The sequence below is a fragment of the Apis florea genome, unplaced genomic scaffold (assembly GCF_048593485.1).
Source record: "Apis florea isolate Af1SG1 unplaced genomic scaffold, ASM4859348v1 contig_3068_pilon, whole genome shotgun sequence".
Classification (NCBI taxonomy): domain Eukaryota; kingdom Metazoa; phylum Arthropoda; class Insecta; order Hymenoptera; family Apidae; genus Apis; species Apis florea.
Genome location: NW_028256700.1, coordinates 2,065,646 through 2,086,397, shown reverse-complemented (window position 1 = coordinate 2,086,397; position 20,752 = coordinate 2,065,646). Strand labels below are relative to the sequence as shown.

At 33.6% G+C, this 20,752-nt stretch overlaps 2 protein-coding genes across 12 annotated transcripts in view; both read right to left on the bottom strand.

Moving 5' to 3' along the window:
* Nca (neurocalcin homolog) overlaps positions 1-20,752 on the bottom strand; it is a 54,293-nt gene that overhangs the window by 12,585 nt on the left and 20,956 nt on the right. The window lies entirely within an intron of this gene.
* LOC105737185 (neuronal calcium sensor 2) overlaps positions 9,987-20,752 on the bottom strand; it is a 31,184-nt gene continuing 20,418 nt past the window's right edge. For 6 of the 8 annotated variants that reach the window (XM_086908302.1, XM_086908305.1, XM_086908303.1 and 3 more), the window contains 4 exons: positions 16,298-16,416; positions 15,820-15,963; positions 14,682-14,810; positions 9,987-12,126 (listed from right to left, as the gene is read on the bottom strand). In XM_086908302.1, coding sequence (XP_086764428.1) covers positions 11,950-12,126; positions 14,682-14,810; positions 15,820-15,963; positions 16,298-16,408 — 561 coding nt within the window. In that variant the 5' untranslated portion in view covers positions 16,409-16,416 and the 3' untranslated portion in view covers positions 9,987-11,949. Of the gene's footprint in view, positions 12,127-14,681; positions 14,811-15,819; positions 15,964-16,297; positions 16,417-16,615; positions 16,679-18,905; positions 18,928-20,752 lie in introns of those variants that run through there. The other 2 variants (XM_086908306.1, XM_086908304.1) reach the window with 2 other exon arrangements.

Below are 20,752 nucleotides of genomic sequence, written 5' to 3'. Positions count from 1 at the left end.
CTTTTCGTGCTTTTTTTTTTTTTTTTTTTTTTCCTCTTCTTCATCCGGAGGAATAAAAACGTCGAGATGAAAGCAGTTCGTGACACACGCTCGCACGCTCTTACATGACGCACGCATTCACGCATAGGAGCGAAAGAGAGAAAAAGAAAGAGAAAGTGAGAACGCTAGTTTCTACTTAGATCGATCATTTATCGATCTAAAAGATGAATAAATTCGCGCAAATTGAAGCAATTATGCAAATGCGTGCGCTTCTTTCGAATCGTTAACATTACAAATACAATTTTTCGCATTTCATTCACACACATTGTTACAAAGCGAACGAAATATTAATAATATGATTTCGATAATGATGGAAAAAATCATAGATGAAACGAATAATTATGACAACGTGTAACGAGATAATAATATAATATAATAATAATAGTAATGATGATTGAAGATGATGATGATGATGATGATGATGATAACAGTAACAATAACAACGATGAAGACGACTATCACGATTATGATTACAATAATAATAATAATAATAATAATAATAATAATAACAGCAAGAACAACAACATTGATAATACATTTAGAGCAGAGTGTGATTTATTATCGTAATATTATCTATTAGTATTAATGATAAGAATATTTTTTTTTTCATTTCGTGGTGCATATCATTCGCATTACCTATAATTTGTCGCTTAAACGGTATATTAATAAATATCATGCTAATGTAACAAGCAAGCACATATTATATTGATAATTATCATTAAATCATGCACGTGATATAAACGGATAAAATATTGAAAAAAAGAAAAAAAAAAAAAAAAAGAAAAATAGTTTTCGTGATCGTGTCGAAATCTATTCAATTCAATTTAAAAAAAAACTCGAAAAAGAAACGAATCTTGGAAGAATTGGAAAAAAAAATATATATATATATAATCAAAGAAACGTGTCAATTGTTGCAAATTATTATCAAAATTCTGTTTGTAATAAAAAATCTATCATCGTTACATTTTCTTTTATTGTTCGATTATTGTTCGATACTTTTTCCACGAAAAATAAAAAGTCGATAAATCGGTTTATTCGAGGAAATGTATTATCATAGACTGTTCAATGAATTAAAAATAGGCCGGGCAGAGCGAAACAGCAGCTAGAAAATAATTCGTACATCATCGATAATCCACTAAACAAATAGTTTCTTATGACGGTGGATCGCGTGATGCGAGTGAGTATTAACTTTTAATACGTATATTGCTACGTATTACATAGCATCTCTATATGTGTGTGTTTACGAAACACGTAATATTTAATTTTAATATAAATTAATTAATCGGTTTAAATTCGCATTTTAAAGATAATTAATGGAATGGAATATCGAGAAAGAACGTAATTTTATTTTTACGTTGATCAGTGATGCGTGTTTCCGATCATTGGGTCACGATCGTGATTTCGAAATCGGAATTTATTATCGTTGTAACGCGAAGTTGTAAGTTGACATTGGAAAAAAGATGAAAGTGATTCCGTGATCCATGCTTGATCGAAGGTTTGTAGTCAAGGGTGAGAGTGAACAAGCTCGTTTACGCGATCATATGTTAAGGCAATTAAAAACAAACTTTGAAAAACTATATAACGAGATATATACAAGATATTCTTTTTATATCTCTTTCGATATTCGAGATTTCAAAGAAAAATGGATCGATCAATCTTGAATAACACTTCGTTTAAACGTAAAACTCTCTCGATTATAATATTCCAGTTACTTCAAATGAAATCTTGATTTAACTAAAAGGAAATAATATTAATTATTAACAAAAAAAAAAAACGACGAATAACAACGTTTTAACAAACTATTAAGAAAAATATTATCAATTTTATCTTTTACGTTTTATTCCGTGTCTCATATCCCGATCCGTCCCACTTTTCTTTCAAATCGTTCAATTAATCATTATTGATGTTAATTACATCCGCTACCATACGACTTACGACTAAACGTTTCTTCTCTTTACGTAAAAATTCATTAATAATATTATACATTGAGAAATGTTACATATAATACATATAGAAAAGTGGTATATACTTTTTTTTTCTTTTCCTTTTTTTATACCTTTTTTTTTTTTAATTAAATTAAACGCAACTAAGATCATAACGCTAATAATTTTGCGATATTGTAAATCGAATAACAAGGATGGAATGATTAAGAACAATGTAAACGTACGTACATAAGAGAAAAATTCGATTCGTTTAAATCGTACTTTTAATACATATACTTAATTTATGATATATTTACAATTCATTGAATCGAATACGTTATTCTTCTTAATATATAATGAAAAATTGAAAAATTCATAAATGAACGAATAACATGGCGCATTATTGAATAATGTGAGTAAGTGTGCGCTACAATGTGTTTTCGAAAATCGAACATGTTTATTAAAGTTATATTCTCTCGTTAAAATAAGACGAAGATTGAACGTTACATATCGAGGGAATTGATTAAATTGTTACGACAGATTCATATTTTTTCGCATATCTTACTTTCTTTTGTACGTTTTATAACCATATTTTTAACCACGCATGATTATTGTTAAGAGACAGAGAGAGATTTCTGTATGCGCGAAAAGCGAATTAAAATATGAGAAAATTTTTGAGAAAACTTAACTCGTGTGCGCAAACGTGCTGATTTTATTTGAGAAAGTTAATCTTATATTTTTCTCGTCCACGAGACAACAAGAGAGGCTGTAAACGAGTATTCGTAACGTGTCGAATCGAAATGGTTGATTTCGAATGAAATTCGTTCAACGATCGATACGAATGATCGATTATTCTTTGATCGACGCGCTATTACTTACACGCGTGTTTTTTATTTATAATATATTTCGTGAATTTTTCTTCATCGAAATATTTTTGTTCATTTTTTTTTTTTTTTTTTTAATCGTCATGCTTTTTTTTTTTATCGAAAATTAAAGAAAAAGAAGAAAATACGGAAAATATTAGACAATTATATAGACAATTATTGCGTGTAATTTCACGACTTGATTATTACTTAAATTATTACGTAATCAAGTAAATATATATATATATATATGCGGTTAGATTAAGTTTTTGATTGTTGGTTAAATATAGTCTGGGAAATTTGAAAAATTATTATTCTAAACAATTTTATTTGTAGAATAACATTAAACTAATCGTTTTACAAACTAATAATTTATATATAATACGACACATAAGATATTTTTACATATCGTTTCTTAATCATATTAAGTTGAAGATTTGAATAAGGGAAAGTAGATACAAAAGTAGCATTAAGGTGTACTATCAGCATTAGCACCAGATCAGAAGTAGAGAAAGAATAAGAAAAAGATTTTTTTTTTCTTTTCTTTTCTTTTTTTTTTTTTTTTTTTTTTTTTTTTTTTTACGTTTCTATATTCACACACAAATTATACTCGATCTTATTATCGATCTATTAATTTCAGGTTTCTATACATGTATATATATATATATATATAAACACTCTTTATATATATATATATATATTTTTTTTTTTACAAGACTAATGGTCCTAGAGATCGATCCTATGCGCTAAATAGTTTTTGCTAAAACGTCGAAACGAGTGTTTCCAAGTGTTGTTTTCAAAATCAGAGATAATCAATAATCAATCGGCAGTATATTCCGTCACGAGTACATACATATAAGTACGTATATATTATTTATTACGTCTTTGATAAATATTTATATGTTATAATACTTTTTGAAAACTGCGCAAATTTCAAAACTATAATATAAGATTTTGATCATTTTTGATAAAATGATTTCCATATATTTTTTTTCCCTTTTTCTTTTTTTTTCTTTTTTTCCTCTTTTTTTCCCCTTTCTTTTGATAAAATTTCGTATGCATAATACGATAACGAGAGAGAGAGAAAAAAAAACGATCATTACGAATCGTTACAAATAAAAATATACGAATAGATGTATAATTATTACCTCTTCTTTTGTATCTTCATATCCTTTTTTATATCTATCATCGAAGCATACGAATACAATAATGTTTTTCTAACTAACTTGCTAATGATACACGTACCATTGCACGATTGGAACGAAATATACAATGAAATTGCGAAATTATTATTTAATATTGTTTAATATTACACGTATTTGTTTTTTAATCGAACTTTCTTTTGTTCTTTCCTTTTGTTCTTCTCGTTTTTTTTTATCTATCTATTTATTTATTTATTTTTTTTTTTTCTTTATTTTTATTTTACTTTAAATTGCATATTTTATTTGATATTGTTCATATTATTAAGAATAAACGGATCCACATATATATATAATTACAACGAAATACAATTTATCAAACGATCGTAAATGTCTGAAAAAGATATATCATACTTAACGATAAGTTTTTGCAATCTGATATTTTTTACGATATCGATAATTTAATGTTAAAGAGAGAGAGAGAGAGAGAGAGAAAAAAAGAAAAAAAAAGAAAAAGAAACGAAGAATATTTTTTTGAGATAGAAAATAAAAATTGTGTTCCAGAAATCTGCAATCTGATAATTATTTAATAATCAGTATCAGATTACGAATAAAATTAATCGCAATGGCAATGTCAAAATTTAATTTATACCTTTTTGACGTATGTACGTGTACGTAGATAAAATACTTTCGAATATTGACATTTTGCTTAATTGTTATTAGGATAATATAAATAATAATAATTTAAAAGACAAAATTTATATATTTCTTTTATAAAAAATTATTATCGGTAATTTGATTTTCTAGATTACAGTACTATGTGCAACTCGGTACAATTAAAATACCGATGAAAATACCGAAAACAGAAATACAATAATTCCTTTCTTTTGTAATTGCAATTTAATTGATAAAAATTCTATAAATTTTACGATTGGTAATTTTGGTCACGCGTAAAAGCGCGATCGAAAGTTAGCGTGAAATAATATTCGTTGATCGTATAAAGCATTTATCGCGTAGAAAAGTATTTTTTTATCGATTATTATATTATATCACATAAGAATAAAAATAAAACGTTCGTATATTTATTACGGAAAAATTTATGAGAAATTTCAAACAATTGTTTTGTTCTTGAAACAAAACAAAAGTTAATCTAATTTCATAAAAATTATTTTTATACTATATGCTTTAAATAATATATAACGAATTCGTCTTTCACCGAGTTTTTCGTATTGTTACACGTATTATATCCTTATTGGATCGTCTCTATAATCGTATTCGTATCTTTACGTATCTCCATATACGAGGGGGGATTAAACGATGGATCACATACGAAAGCGTTTCGTAAAAAATGTAAGAATGTAAGTATAAAGATATTGCCAAAAAATTTGTTATGCCATATCGTCTAATAATAAATTCTATTATGGAAGGAAATTAATCGCGACACATGGGGAGGAATAAAATTTGAAAAAAGGAAAAAAAAAAAAAAAAAATACTTTACAAATCATAATTGTAATACGTTCCTTTCTCGACTTAATAAATTTTCATCCAACACATTTTTACGATAGTTTGAAGAGCAACAAATGATGCGTTATACACGATATACAAATAGAATAGAGTGCGAATAAATAGATTAGAAGAGATTAAATACGATAGAAGAAGTGTAAGAAGTGCTCGAGATTAAGCGCAGGAGGAAATAAACGAATTCGTCTTATTCGCTGTAACAATCGTAAATTTACTAACTAATGCTTTGCGATGCATCTTTTCGGGGAAATAGGGAATAATCGATCGATGAAAGGAAAAGAGAGAGAGAGAGAGAGAGAGAGAGAGAGAGAGAGAGAGAGAGAGATTAATTTAAAGAAGAGGTTGAAAGCATGAGTGCATGAAGGCGTGCAGGGAGGATAGAATGAATGGCGTAGAAAAATATAAAATAGATTTTCAAAGTAGCGTAGATAATTCGATATTTCGCTCGCACATTAATCTTTTATCTTTGAGCTTGCTTAGCAAGATTTCACGGTAGATTGATTTCGTGGTCAAAGTGGATCGATCGATGTGCCGTTTTACATCATCGGTTTACAACGTATCGACAATGTTTATTGAAAATAAAATACCGAATATTTATTATCGTTTCAAATATGTCTCGTTCAAAGAAATTCTTCTCTCAATTTTTCAATTTTTATCTCGATCGCGACGAGATTCAAAGATTCTGAATAACACCTATGAAAAATATATATTTTTCGTATATACACAACGTGTATACGTAAATACGTAATTTGTATTTTCATATGTACAAGAAAAAGAATACGAAAAGAATACGCGAGATATTTGTTTATCGGAAAAAAAAAAAAAAAAAAAAACGGATTATTATTATTATTTCGGATGGTTCTTATTCTTTTTCTTTTTTTTTTTATTTTTTACTTTTTATTTATTTATTTATTTTTTACTTTTTATTTACTTTTTTTTCCCTCTTTTTTTTTTTTACGAGGATAACAATTTTCGAATTTTTCAACGCTGCGAGATTTTTTGGAAAAATTGGAAACTGAGACGTAACAATGTAATATTTGTAATATATAATGCACTTTGGGTTTGTGTTCTTAAGCATTATAAAATTGTTCTCTCTATATTCATTGACTCTTTTTAAATAGAAGAAGAAACTTGATATTTCGATTGTCAATGCTGCACTTTCGATTTGAAGAGGATCGCGATGTTTCCATTCGTACTATCTTTCGATTTGTTGTGGAACGAACGGAGAGACACGAAAAATATCCGAACCATGGGTACGTTTCTGTCGAAATTAATCGTAGCAAGAAAATCCTTTTCTTTCTTGTTTCCTTCTTTTTCTCTTTTTTTTTTCTTTTTCTTTTTTTCTTTCAGATGATTTATCACGAATCATCGGAACGAATAATTATTACGATTTATTACGAAACAAAATGGAATACAGCTTATCGTTACGATACGATCGAAGAAAAGATGGAAAAAAGGGGAATCGATATCGTTTCCATTGATATTTCGAATTGTTGTAATTAAACGAGATTGTTTCCTTTTTTTTTTTTTTTATATCGTATCGAAAGTGAATAATATATATATAGATTTTTCATTTCGATTAAATATAGAAGAGATTTTGGGGGGAATATGCTCGCACACGAACGAGAAGGCGCGCACATTTTTCCATCATCGTATCAATCGAGAAATTAATCGAGAAACTGCGTTTTCAAATTCGTGTTCGAAATTGCGGTGCACGTATACGAACGAAGCACGAAGTATACGGAACGGAAAAACACGAAGAAAACTTCGCGCCTACGAATCGATTTTGAATAATTCGAGAAAAGGCAATGATATGTACTTAGCCTACTATTATGTATAATAAATAACTATATACGCATAAATATACGCGAGCGATATAACAATAATTTTCTTTTACATTAATTGCACGAACTGCACATTAGTACATATATACTAATATTACTAATATTCTCTTTGCAAATTTCCTCGCCAATTCTTAATAATCGAAACGATATATCTTCTTATCCGTGACTTATATAAATTCGTAGAATTCCAAGTATCTTATCGGCAATTTTTCTCTCGGGAGAGAATACATATATATATATATATATATAGAATCTTTTCCTTTCTATGGAACATACGCATGATATTTATAAATTTTTTTTTAAAAATTTATAAATAATCTCCCCCTGGGAGAGGGGAAAGAAAAGAAGAAGGAATAGAAACTAATACATCGAATAAAACGAACAACGATACAAAATTGCATTTATTTAGAAGATGATCGAAATCGTTATACTTTTCCTTCCAATTGCTTTACTTTTTCTTTTTCCTTCGTTTTATCTTTTATATCGATAACGCTCGATAATTCTCTCAGAAAATATGTTTCGTTATAAAATATTATTATTGTTCTTTCTATCGTTGTTATTTTGCCATTTTATCTATCGAATTAACGCGTGTTACGTATATATATATATATGTATATTGAGCGAAAAATCGAAAATCATCAAACTAAAAAAAATAGATAGATAGATAGACGCGTAAAAAGCGAAATGAATCGAGCTAAAAAAATACTTTAACCCCTTTCGATCGCGATCGTCGAATAATACGTTTATCTCATATGTAAATATCATATATATATATATATATCTAATCTTGCGAATTCGAGTCTCTTAAGTCGATAACGATTAAATAAATATAAACAATGAGAATGATTAAATAAATATAAATTTTAAATACTAATTATTACGGTGATCGGGTTGAAAGGATTAAAAGATTAGGGTATGTAAACGTTATCGTAGATTCGGATGAAAAATTTTTAATCATCTTATTACTAATTTTTACCAATAACCAACCTATTAACCGTGCTGCTGATATCGAGGAAAAAAAAACAACAGAGAGAGAGAGAGAGAGAGAACAAATAAAACATCCGTTATAAATCGACGATATATATATATATATATATGTATATACGTTTTTCATTCCATTGGAAATAACGAGGTTTTTCATACGTTCGTTAAACGATCGACCCAATATATTATCGTCTTGTGCGATTTTCCTTTTTTTTTTTTTTTTTTTTTTTATTATTATTATTATTATACGTACGATCTTAAAAAGAGAAAGAAAAGCGGTGAATCGCATGCGTGTCGATCAGCTACCTGTATTCAGAAATTTTTAAAATTGATTATCTTGCTTTTATGTTTCTTTATTACGGGGAGAGAGAGAGAGATAGAGATAGAGATAGAGAGAGAGAGAGGAGAGAGAGAGAGAGAGAGAGACATATTACAAACTCTAGAATTTTCTACGCATCACTTTTTCACCAGCTTCGGATTAATATATCACTACACACACACAGATACGCTCTGAGCTTAAATTATAATTAATACGAGTTTTAACAGGGACAACACGGTTGCCCTACTTTTCATTTATTTTTTTTTTTTTTTTTTTTTCTTTTTTTTGCCCCCGTTTATTCGATACCTTGTTAAACTATGGATTTGAAATATAATCGTTACCATCCTAATTTAAGGAGCGTGATGTTTGATGCATATTACGCGTTAACGCTAAATATTCTTCGTAGTATAGATACATTATATATTGCACGCATATACATTGCTAGCTTAATTGTTGCGTGAAATCCATATATTATAAGTAAGTGTCGTTGTGGAGTTATGGATCAACGTGGTGATGGTGAAACGACACCACAAAGTCGAGTATTTGATTGTATTTTCACACCGTTGAAAAATTTTCTATAAATTATCGTATCGATACGTACTGTTGATGTTCGAGCCAACAACAGATAAAAGGACATTCTACCAGTCAATTCTTCGTACTACCGTTTATCTTCTCAGTTGTACGTATACCGCGAATCGTTCCATACCGTTGGCTACGGTATGTATACATTGGATCACCCAAGACTAGAACCCAATATTTCTTTGAAGAGAAAATCCATTTTAAAATAATCCATTTTAACACAAAGGTAAATAATATTTTCGTTCTGTCAATTTCTCTCCCAAGCATTTTTTTCACTTCTTTAAACCATAACGTTTTGAACCATAATTTTTTTCTTTTTTTTTTTTTTTTTTTAAGGAGAAAAAAGGATGGGAATTGTAGAAATACGTAAATATTATATCGTAGATGCTATTCGAGTATCGTTAATATATAATATATATATATTATGCGAATATAGGATATACGAAGAGATTTATAGAATTCTTCTGATAATGAATTTAATTTTCGATACGATTTATAATTTTTTTTTCGTTCCATTCGTGTAAATATTACGTAAATATAATTTTTAATTCGTTTCAAATCGTGTACGAATGGATCGATATACTTTCCTCTTTTTTTTATCGCTAAAAACAAAGGAAAAAAGTTTCGAGTTCTAGTTTTAGGTTTTCTCGTTTATCCTTACTTGTACGTAGATGTACGTAGTTACGAGTGTTACACACGTCCATGCACGTTCATCACGCTATATACATGTAATATGGGAAATTATACGTTAATGAAAATTGCGAATAGCGTATGAATTTAAAGTTTCAGAAAAATTAAAAATATATATTATATATTATATTAAATGGCTATAACAGGTTATAATTGGATACAAAAGACGAAATTTCTCGAAATACAAAAATTATTCGGCATAATTGCGGGATGAAAGGGAACAAATGATGATTTTACGTTGCGATAATGCGTTGTCGATCGAAAAGCTTTTAATTTAATTATCGTACGATAATTAATTGCGAAAGTTGAAAAATTCTATCGAAAGCGAGCAAAGCGTTTGATGATGTTTCGTGACGATAAAATCGTGCGAATGACACGATTCGCGCGAGTAAAAATATATAATTTTAAGCTCGGTTCATAGATAGAGATAAGAGACGATACCGTAGTACCGTGATATTTACACCGGTGGATAGAAAGATTGGAAAATGAAAGAACGAACGGTTTCAAAAATTATAAGTTATAGACGTGAATTTGAAATTTCCTTATACCGTATGGGATGATTTATCTGCCGCGTATTTTGAACGAGTTCGGTGTGCAGGCCCTGTATGTTGCAGGTCTGATACGCGCGCGTTCATGGGAACGCGATTGAATTTTTCCACGAGTAAAACAGACGTAAAAAAAAAAAAAAAAAAAAAAGACGTCGTATCGTATTTGAATTTTTATATTACGGGCAACCAACGAATGCGTATGCATGGAATTTGTTTCGATCGTTCGATTATATTAATTAGGTGATTGCTATTTAATACGAATCCGTCCGTCGTGTATATCGACCTGCCTTTACGTTCATTCGCACGTTTGTCGAAATGCCGAACTTTAGGCACTTTTGGTCCGTCTATCGAACGGCTATACATATAAGTAAAAAGCGAAGCTACGAATGCGAATTTCTTTATTCGATATTACCATCCAACTCATTTTGTAATCACTCGTCGCAATATCAATCTTCGTATATACGGGATACGTCGTTATCGTGTATCGGGAATGAATGGGAACGGATATTTCCGAACGAAAACGAATAATTGATCGATTAACTAATATATGACGTTAATATGACGTACCTTTCTTTCTTTCTTTCTTTCTTTTTTTCTTTTTTTTTTCTTTTCCTTTTTCAACGTATCGTTCCAAGTATATCGTGCAATATAAAAACTGCATTTTCCTCGATCGAAAATCTTTGTCCTATCTACTCGACGATACTCTCTCGCGATTCGTTGTGTTACCATCACTCTCGCCAAATGTCCTAGCACTTTTTTCGTCGTTGTTCGAATTTAATAAAGGGAGAGCAAACTGTCCGACTTCTGTTTCGATCTCGAAACTTTTGGAGAGAGGGGGAGAGAGAGGGGGAAAGAGAGAGAGAGAGAGAGAGAGAAACCTGTCAAATTATTAAATCTAATAATTAACGTTTCACCTTTGAACGTCAATTTTTAGGTACTTGCTGTGAAAGCATCGGTCAAACTTCAAACTCGATGCGATCTCATCCAAGAACAAGAACAATTATCGCGACTCTATCGAATCGTTGCTTGACAAAAAAAAAAAACGATACGAACTTGTCTTCTTCTTCTTCTTCTTCTTCTTCTTCTTGTCTACTTCAATCATTTGTTTTTCTTTTCTTTTTTTCTCGCCGTTTATAATATAATAACCGAATTGATACTTTACCCGATTTAATGGTGGAACGTGAACGAGTTCGTTCGTGTCGGGTCGTTTAATCGAAATCGGATGGATTGTCGTTGGGGGGGGTGGAGGAAGGGGAAATTTGTCGATTCGAGTCGAAATTGAAGTTAGACCGTGGAAAGACACGAAGATTTTCCTTTTCGACAATTTGTCGGCAATCGCATCGATTATCGCGTTCGATTAATGTAAATATTATATGGAATATAATATATATATATATATATATATAGAAGGATCGATACGGAAGATAGATGCGATTGAAATTCGTTTCGATTCGGCGGTTGTATCATCATCGATCATCGGATCCGAGACAATACACGGAAATTAAGGGGCCAGCATTTTTGAAAGTTCCTCGTCTTGAAGGCAACCTTTCAAAAATTCCTCCTCGGTAAGTTGACCGTCATTATTTTCGTCCATTCTCGCGAAGATGTTCTTCGCTCTTTCTTCCGCGCTATCTGCCGGTCTGTTGCTCGAGCATGCTCCGAGCATGTCGTATATTGCCTACAAACAGAAAACAACATCGTCTATTTAATAAGAATCGTTTCCACGTGACGCGATCCATCATCATCCTTTTTCATCCTCGTTATTTTATTTTCCCGTTCCGATTTCCCGATCGATTTTACAACTCTTCCCGCTCGATCATTCATCTTTAATTTACGACGTACGAAAAAATATCGAATATTTCGATCGAATATGCACGTTAGACGAGACGAAGCGAACTCGATTTTCGAATCGACGGTAGATAATTCGCGTACACTTAAACTTTTCACCTTTTTTTTTTTTTTTTTTTTCCCCATAACCTATCGTATCTCGGTGAAATTGCCGATTCGAGGAAAGATAAAATAATCGAGAAACGATATCGTATTCGTTATTATTTCGCGGCTTATAGATTCCATTTCCGATCAACATTTCCATTTTCTTCTTCGCTCAATTTTTTCATTCCATTTTTTTTTTCCATCGAAATTTTACTCGCTTTAACGCTATATTAATTTACCTATATCTACATTTTTATATTTCTTTTTTTTTTTACACGTTACAGCGAAAAGTTACGCGACTTCTATAAGGATTTTATATTTTTTTTCTATCTATAGAATTTTAATGTAAAATATTAATTATTAAAAGAGAGAGAGAGAGAGAGAGAGAAAATTTTTAAAACTTGATTAATTTCTGTTATTTTACGATAAATAAAAATTTCGCGACAAAATTTGGAGAGAAAAAAAAAAAGGAGAGTAGTCTCGGAGTAGTATCGATATGAGAACGAAAAAAAAATTGTTAATACGTTAATTCGTCGTGGTTGTATCGTTCGAGCACGGTATCGTTCGAGCAAAATTTTTCGTTCGAACTTTGGCGATTTTTATAAAGCTGGAAAAAAATCATGGCCATTTTTCACGGAAATGAAAATAAAGTTTTAAAATGAAAAATAGTTGAAGATGGTCTTTTTGAATGGAAATGAAAGCTTTCGCGAATAAGATACAAAAAGTGGTGGATTTGTTTACTCGCGTAAAAAAATATTAAAATTCGTAGGATATTGGAATCGCGTAGAGAAGAAGTCGAGCGAAACGAATCTTTCTTTTGTTTCTTCCATCCATTTTTCTTCTCGGATTCCGTCGTCACGTTGTAATCGCATTCCGAGTGCTCTCCGCTTACTTTCCATTCAATCGAGTATTTGCAGCCTGTTTCTCGATCGATCGAGTTATATCGAAGGTTAATTGTAGTAAAGTGGATGAAACCTTGTTTTTCCGAGTCATCCTTTCCAACGATCTGTCGTTATCGTTGTTCCCTTGGAGCAACGTGGATTTTCATATCGTTTCTTCACAACCATTTCTTTATTCCCTCGAGGATCGCAATACGAAAATCATCCTTGTTAACTCGAATCTTTCGCTATTCCATCTTTTTCGTATTTTTCTTCCGTCAAAATTCATATCGTTTACTCGCGTTTCAAGGATCATCATCTTGTTCTTTTTTCATTGCTCGTTTGCTTCGTAATATATATAATCTACAAAAATATTTACGTTTAATTCCGTGCGATAACTTTTCCCTTCTCTTTTTTTCTTGACGGAACGTTGTTTGGATCTAGTTTTTATCATTTTAATTTTATAACGATATAAATGCTTTTCGTTTAACGAACGCTTTGAATATTTTTGTAAAATCTTTTCCTCTTTGTTGTCGTTCACCGATATTCAACAATCGGTGTTTAACGATTTACAATTACGATTTCGAATTACGCCTCGATAACGATCGAACGTAATTCCATCGTCCAATTATTAATTTCTTCCAGTCCAGTGTACGACTTTTCTAAATATTCCGCGACAATTTCATTTTCAATCTGATCTTTATCGTTTGTAAGTATCGATTATTCTTCCAACTTTAATGAAACTTGGACCCTATCTTACGTAACGATCGATCGACGTGCATCCTTGGGGATGCGGACGTCTAAACGTCTGGATGCGCGTGGATAATTGTGACTTTGATCAATTGTTAATTCGATCATGGCTCAACTAGCCATTTCTCCAAACATTGTAACCAAAAATGACCATGATTTTCGAAATCGAAGAGAAGAAATGACAAATTTTGCTCGAATCGACCATATTACCAACGTAATCATCCCTCGTCGTTCATTTTCGCATCCGTTAATTTACCACCAGATTATAATAATACGTATCAATAATCTCCGTTCTATTGAATTTATTTAAAAAAAAAAAAAGAAAAAAAACATGGCCCGTAATTCTACTCGTCGCGTCGTATGAAATTTCAATGGAAACGCGTGAAATATCGCTCGCAATTCGTACGCTCGAAGATCCGATTCGGTCGTTCATCACTCTCCTTCGTTGAGAGTGAGAAACAAGTTCGTTACAAGTTCGTTAAAAGAAGTGGGACGAGGGAGAAGAAGAGGGATGAAATCGATGATTTCTTTCCTTTTTAAACTTTTTTTTTTTTTTTAAGGTAAGCAAGTTAAAAATCGGCGTGAAAAGGAGAAGAATACTTTCGTATGAGATTCGTATGAGAGAAAGAGAGAGAGAGAGAGAGAGAAAAAGAGAGAATTACGCATATAATACCTGAACGATCTTGGTCATTTCTTGAATGTCAATGACACCATTTCCATCGACATCGTACATACGGAAAGCCCATTTCAGTTTTTCTTCTGGCGTCCCGCTAGACGTTACATCGATAGCCAACAAAAATTCCTGTAACGAACAAAATTGAACGCTCTTGCTTCTCGGTGTTTGGAATGGTGTTAAAAAAAAAAAAAAAAAAAGAAAGAAAGAAAAAAAAAGATCGAGGAAATCGCCGAAGTTTCAAGTTTTTTTTTTTTTTTTTTTTTTTACGTCAAAGTTTCAAGGTAAAATCGTAACGAAAATTTTCGATCCGATCCGATCGATTCGGATATTATTAAACACGTCTCGACGTGTTTCGACGCTCGAGTCGAAGAATTTCGAGTATTCGCGTTGATGTAGATACGGCAAGAGGTCGAACTAGGTCATCCTACGCCTGAGGTAGACAAACGGCAAGGGTTTTAAAGAAAGAAGAACGAAGTCGAGGGCGAGTCGGCTCTTTGCTCTTCATGACCTCCGAAGTGTCTCCACTTCTCGTATTGACCCCATCGACGTGCTAGCCAACCCCTCTAGCCAATTTCTGCCATCGGCTAGATTTCTATATATCATCCGCCCTACTACTTTTTCCTCCCGTCTTTTCTTCGCGTATTCTTACTTATCCGCATTTTTCTCCCATCGTTTATCCTTTTTTTTTTTGCGCGCGCGCGCGCGAACAGAAGAACGAGAACGAGTTCGTTTCCACGAACGATTACCCAATCGATACATCGATATTTAACGATTCATCATACGATTTCTAATGCAATGTAACTTTGCCTCGATAAAATCATGATGCTCGTTTAAATGATAAATAACAACGATGGTTTTTTACCACCACGTTTATTCGTTTTCCTTTCCTTCCCCCCCCGATTAAACGTAATTCGTGCCCTCGTTTCGAAATTCGTTTTAAAACGATTTAATTCAAACGCTCGAAACTTCTATTCCTTATTATGTTGTACACGCGAATTTACGTGTTACTTTCGTTCGATAAGAAAGATATACGAATATATATTACACACGTACGTAGATTTGTCGTCCATTTTTTCGGTCGTGATGGTATGTAGGGTATATAGGAAAATCGATTGGAAGAATCTGGTGTTCTTACCTTGAAATCGATGTAGCCATTTTTGTCCATGTCGAATGTACGGAAAACGTGATCGCAAAATTCTTCCGCGTTGCCAGATGGGAAGAACATTTTATACATGTCGACAAATTTTGCCGGCGTTAGTCTACCGTTCGGACAATCTTGCTACAACACAAAGAACGCGACATTTCTAAATATCTCCCGTTTCTTTTTCATTTTCACATTTTCAATTAATCCGTATATATAAAATTCGTTATCGAAATAAGAAATTGGCAAAATTTCTTTGAAACGAAATCGTGAAAAAAAACATCGGAACCGAGGCTGACTGTGATATTATACGATTATACGATTAATCGTACGAACGATTATCCCTTCGTGTCGAACGAGCGTCCCTGGCGCGAGATATTATATTATATCCTACTTTTTCTTACTTGGAGAGGAAATGATAAAAAAAAAAAAAAAATTGAATCAATAACGAAACGAATAAATTTCCACTTACTTTAAACCCTTTGTACCATTCTTTTATAGTTGCTTCGTCGTATCTGGTGTGCGATTTGAGAAAATCCATGTCTTCTTTGCTCAACTTATCTTTGCTGCCGAAACAACCCATTTTGCGATCTACAACAGAAAGAAACAACAACGCGGTATTATAATTATCGTGTACGTCGATAATTAAATGTAGAATGTAGAATAGGCGAGATATTCCACGGAGCAGGGGGTGAACAAGAATAGAGGAATAGAGAGAGAGAGAGAAAGGGAGAACGATGACGATCGCGATAAGAAGATATACGCGTAGGTTATATTACACGTTATTTACGCTAAGTGGACGAGAATGTACATGACATTTTCTGGTAACAGCGAACGTGTTAACTCTTCGCGCTCGAGGGCTCGGACTCTTATCCCGCTGTCCCACTCGACAGTCTCATTTTTCTAATTGTCCCATTTTTCTTTCTTTCTTTCTTTCTTTCTTTCTTTCTTTTCTCTTCTTTTTCTTTTTTAACGCAGCCGCGTCAAACTTTGTTTTCGATCTCAAATGTTTTTTCACGTCACGAGCGAGGAACGACGAAAATCGAACGAATTCTCGATCCGAGGGGCTCGAAACGATGAGACAAAGATGGAGGAAGAAAAGTCGTGGATCCGAGAGAGACAGACGTAAAATAACGACGCACGATTCGAATAAAAAGTTTAGAGAAAGGAGGCGCGGCGGTGTTGGAAGGAAGGAAGGAAGGAAGGAGGAGAAGTTCGTGACTCGTTTAACGATTAGCCCCCGAAATTATCCCGAAAAAACTTAGACATATAAAATACGGAACGGAAGGATAAATCGAGTTTGCTCGTTTCCCTTCCTTCTTTTCTTTTTGGGAAAAACCACGATCGTCGATGGTTACGGAATGACCAAATCAAAGATACGAAAGATAGATTCAAGATCTATCCTCTTATTTGTAACGGGAATAACGTGGATCGATCGGATAATACGCGCGAATCTACGGAGAGACGTACGTAAGTAGAGGTCTAATAGCTCTGGTCTAAGCAGGATTCGATAGAATGGCAACGCGAGGCAGAGTTGGTGACGATGACCAACGCAACGTCGAAACGCAAAGTAAATGTAGGACGTAATTAACACGGGCGGAGCGCACATCGAGAAAGAGGGGGGGGGGGAGGAGTTGGTCCCCCCCTCCCCCCAAAGACGAGGGATAGACAGACGTAACGATCCGGAATCTAGGCCTGTTTCCTCGCCTATTTACCGGATTAAAAATCCCTACTCCCCGGAGAGATTCCACCAATCGCATCCATCACCGCCTATATATATATAGATCATCGTATAAAAAAATTCGTGTAATAATTTCGCGATATTTTCGCGAATTGAAGAAGACGATTTTGCATTCGATTCCGTCCGTTATTGTTCGGGAGGAAAAGAAAACGTAAAAGGTGGAGAAAAGCGTATATAAAATCGCGTTATAAATCGAGTTGGTTGTTGGAAAAGACGACAAAGAGGCATTGTTCGAGTTTGGTTTAATAAGGTATCATCATCGTTGGTCGATCAGCGGTGAAAAGGAAAAGGAGTTGTCAATAATGAGCGTCGTGTCACCGTTCAGAACGACGATTACATTCACGCTGTTTAACGCTGTATTATATATCGGGCTTATAATACGAAGCGCATTGTCCCTTCCCTGTGTAATATCGATATCGTGGCGTGGAAGAGAAAGTGTGACACAGTTTTCCGCGTCACGATCGAGGAGGAAGAAAAACGAACGAATCGGTTTCTCGTCGAAGAGAAGAGAATCCCTTTGTTTTTCTATCGTTTCCGACGCGACGCCTCCCAGTCGCCTTATTCAATCTCACCGACAACTCACCGACCGTGACTTAATCCGAATAAATTCCGAAGAATTCTCATCTCGCCAACTTCCTTCGCTTTTTCCTCCCTCGAGACGGACAGAGAAACAGTATAGAGATATCGTTTCTCGCCGCGTTTCTAAAAATAGAGGGAATAGAAAATAGGGAGGGAGCACGAAGCATAACGAAGAATAATTCGAAAAAGTAAGTTGAGTTTAATAACGGGAATAACGTTCGAAAAGGAACGCTCGATTCTATCCTCCGCCTCACCACCCTCCTTCCGCCGCTTTCCCTCCAACTTGTCGATCGGACAACTTTCTCGACCCTTTCGACATACCAACCGCGGTTGACTCGAGGTTGTGTCACTTTTGCCGCGTGATACGATTACGCGAGCAATTACTCGATTGAAAATTTAACACGATTCCTATGGATTAAAATGACACACGGGGCGCGATATCGTTTCGAATCGGACGTTTGCAAATGTTCATCTTTCCGCGAATAAACGAGAGAAACGAAGAGTTTCGCTTTATTCTTAGGCATACGAACCGTCGTATGCGGGGAAAGTATGCGTAATTTTTGTTTTCGATCCGTTTTTCGGAAAAAAGAAAAAAAAAAAAAAAAAGAAACCAATTTTTAAAGATACGTCGTTGAATCGTCGTTTCGATCGAACCAACTTTGTCGTCCGCGATTCGAAAAGTTTGCCGATACAATAAGGGAAGAGTAACTAAGGGTGAGAGACATATTTGAAAAGAGAAAAGCAGTACTCGTCTGCGTACTCGTCGCTTTGTCATTGTTCGTTCTTCGGGGTGGAAAAATTTGCCATTTTCTAGATGCTAAACGACCTGTAAAAAAGGAGAGGGAGAAAGGAGGCGAGATTCGATGGGAAAAAAGGGAGGAGGATATCGAAATATCGATAAGATCGTGCGCAAAATCGGATTCGTCTCGGCCAATTAAGAGCGATCGGAATCAGAAGCGTAATTTATCGGTTGGCGGTCAACTCGCCAACTTGTTTTCTTCGGCCGCGTTAAAAATAAACTCGTTAGTTTGCCATCGATACGTCGCGAGCAGATCGATACGCGAGATGGAAAAAATGGGACGTGTCCAACTTTATTTATCGCGCGAGTTAAAAGTTTACGAAAATGTTTGGATCGAATTTTTTTTTTTTTTTTTTTGTTCCACGCAACGCGGATCAAAAAGGATCGAAAAGGAGAATTTCGTGGGGGAAATTGCCACTCGAAATATTCCGCTGTTTCGATTTCGAATAAATTTTGCCGTGTGGTCGACGCGGAAACGGTCAAAGTTTTTCAAAAGTTTTATCGGAAAAAGCAACGTATACGAAATATTTGGGTTGCGTCGTTCGAACGATTCTGCGAATCTTTCTTTCACAATTCTGCTATGTAGTGCATCGATTAAAATCGGAACGCCATAAACACGTACTCGCGACAATGCAACAACCGTTAGGAATCGAGATGAATCTCTTTTCATTCGTATCGCGAATTTAATCACAAAAGTATCGAATATTTTTCGCGTTCTTCGATTAAAAACAACTCGATCGCAAACCGAATAACATTATCTTAACGCGCGTTGCAACAATGGGTTTCGTTGCATATATGTCGAACGAAAAACGATACGATATAATCATCGGGAAAGTTTAAAAGTTTTCTCTTCTCAACCGGCATCGTGACGTGTAACGATTTACCACGATTTATGAATGGTGAATTTTTCACCCCCTCGTTTCGAGAAGCGCGCATAAACGAACCAAGGTTCGAGGCATAAAGTCGAAATCGCGAAAAGTTGGAGCGACTGTTTGTAAGAGGATTCGCTCGAGATCAACGATCGATAACAAGTATTTAGCAATTAAAAAAATAGAGTTTAAAGATCAATCGAGTGCAGGTAATGATACACCTGTTGATACACCGTTTGCGTAACGGCTTTCTACTTTCTATAGTAGACCGTTACACGTCTATGCACGTATATGACGCGATGGCTCAAGGCACGTTTATTAAATATGTACGCTACGTATCGGTTCTATCGTCCGTTCTTCGAACAAACGTGGCCGAGTACGATGATGAAACCGTCCTATCCTATGATATAATTACAATACGTATATATCGTACATTTTTCGTTTCAAGTATGTACGTGCCGATCGTATCTTCTTCGTGACAAAGAACAACAACTAGACAAAAATCCGTCGACTCGATTCGAGGAATAAAAAAAGGGAAAAAAAAAAAAAAAAATAGTAGAAGAATTTTCGGATAACGGATGGTCTCTCTCCTATAGAAGATATATATATATATATATATATATATATATATAAAGAGGAAATGTAAGCTGTAATTTTGAAGCGTGATGTGCAATGAAAATAAAAATAAAAAGTCAGAGTAATACCGGAGGAAGTAATAATTTAACGGTAATCGTTTTCAGATCGAATATAATTTTCGATGATAATACGATAATAAATTTTGGTGGAAAACGAGTTGGAAGAGGAGTGGAATCGTGGTGTCGCGATGATGCTGCGGCGCTCTTTTCACCGACGAGTAGCCGTGCCCGTGCTATTATCCTCCCTTATATTCGACCTATTTTTGCGAAAGCAACTTACAAGGTTCGCCTTCGAAAACACGGT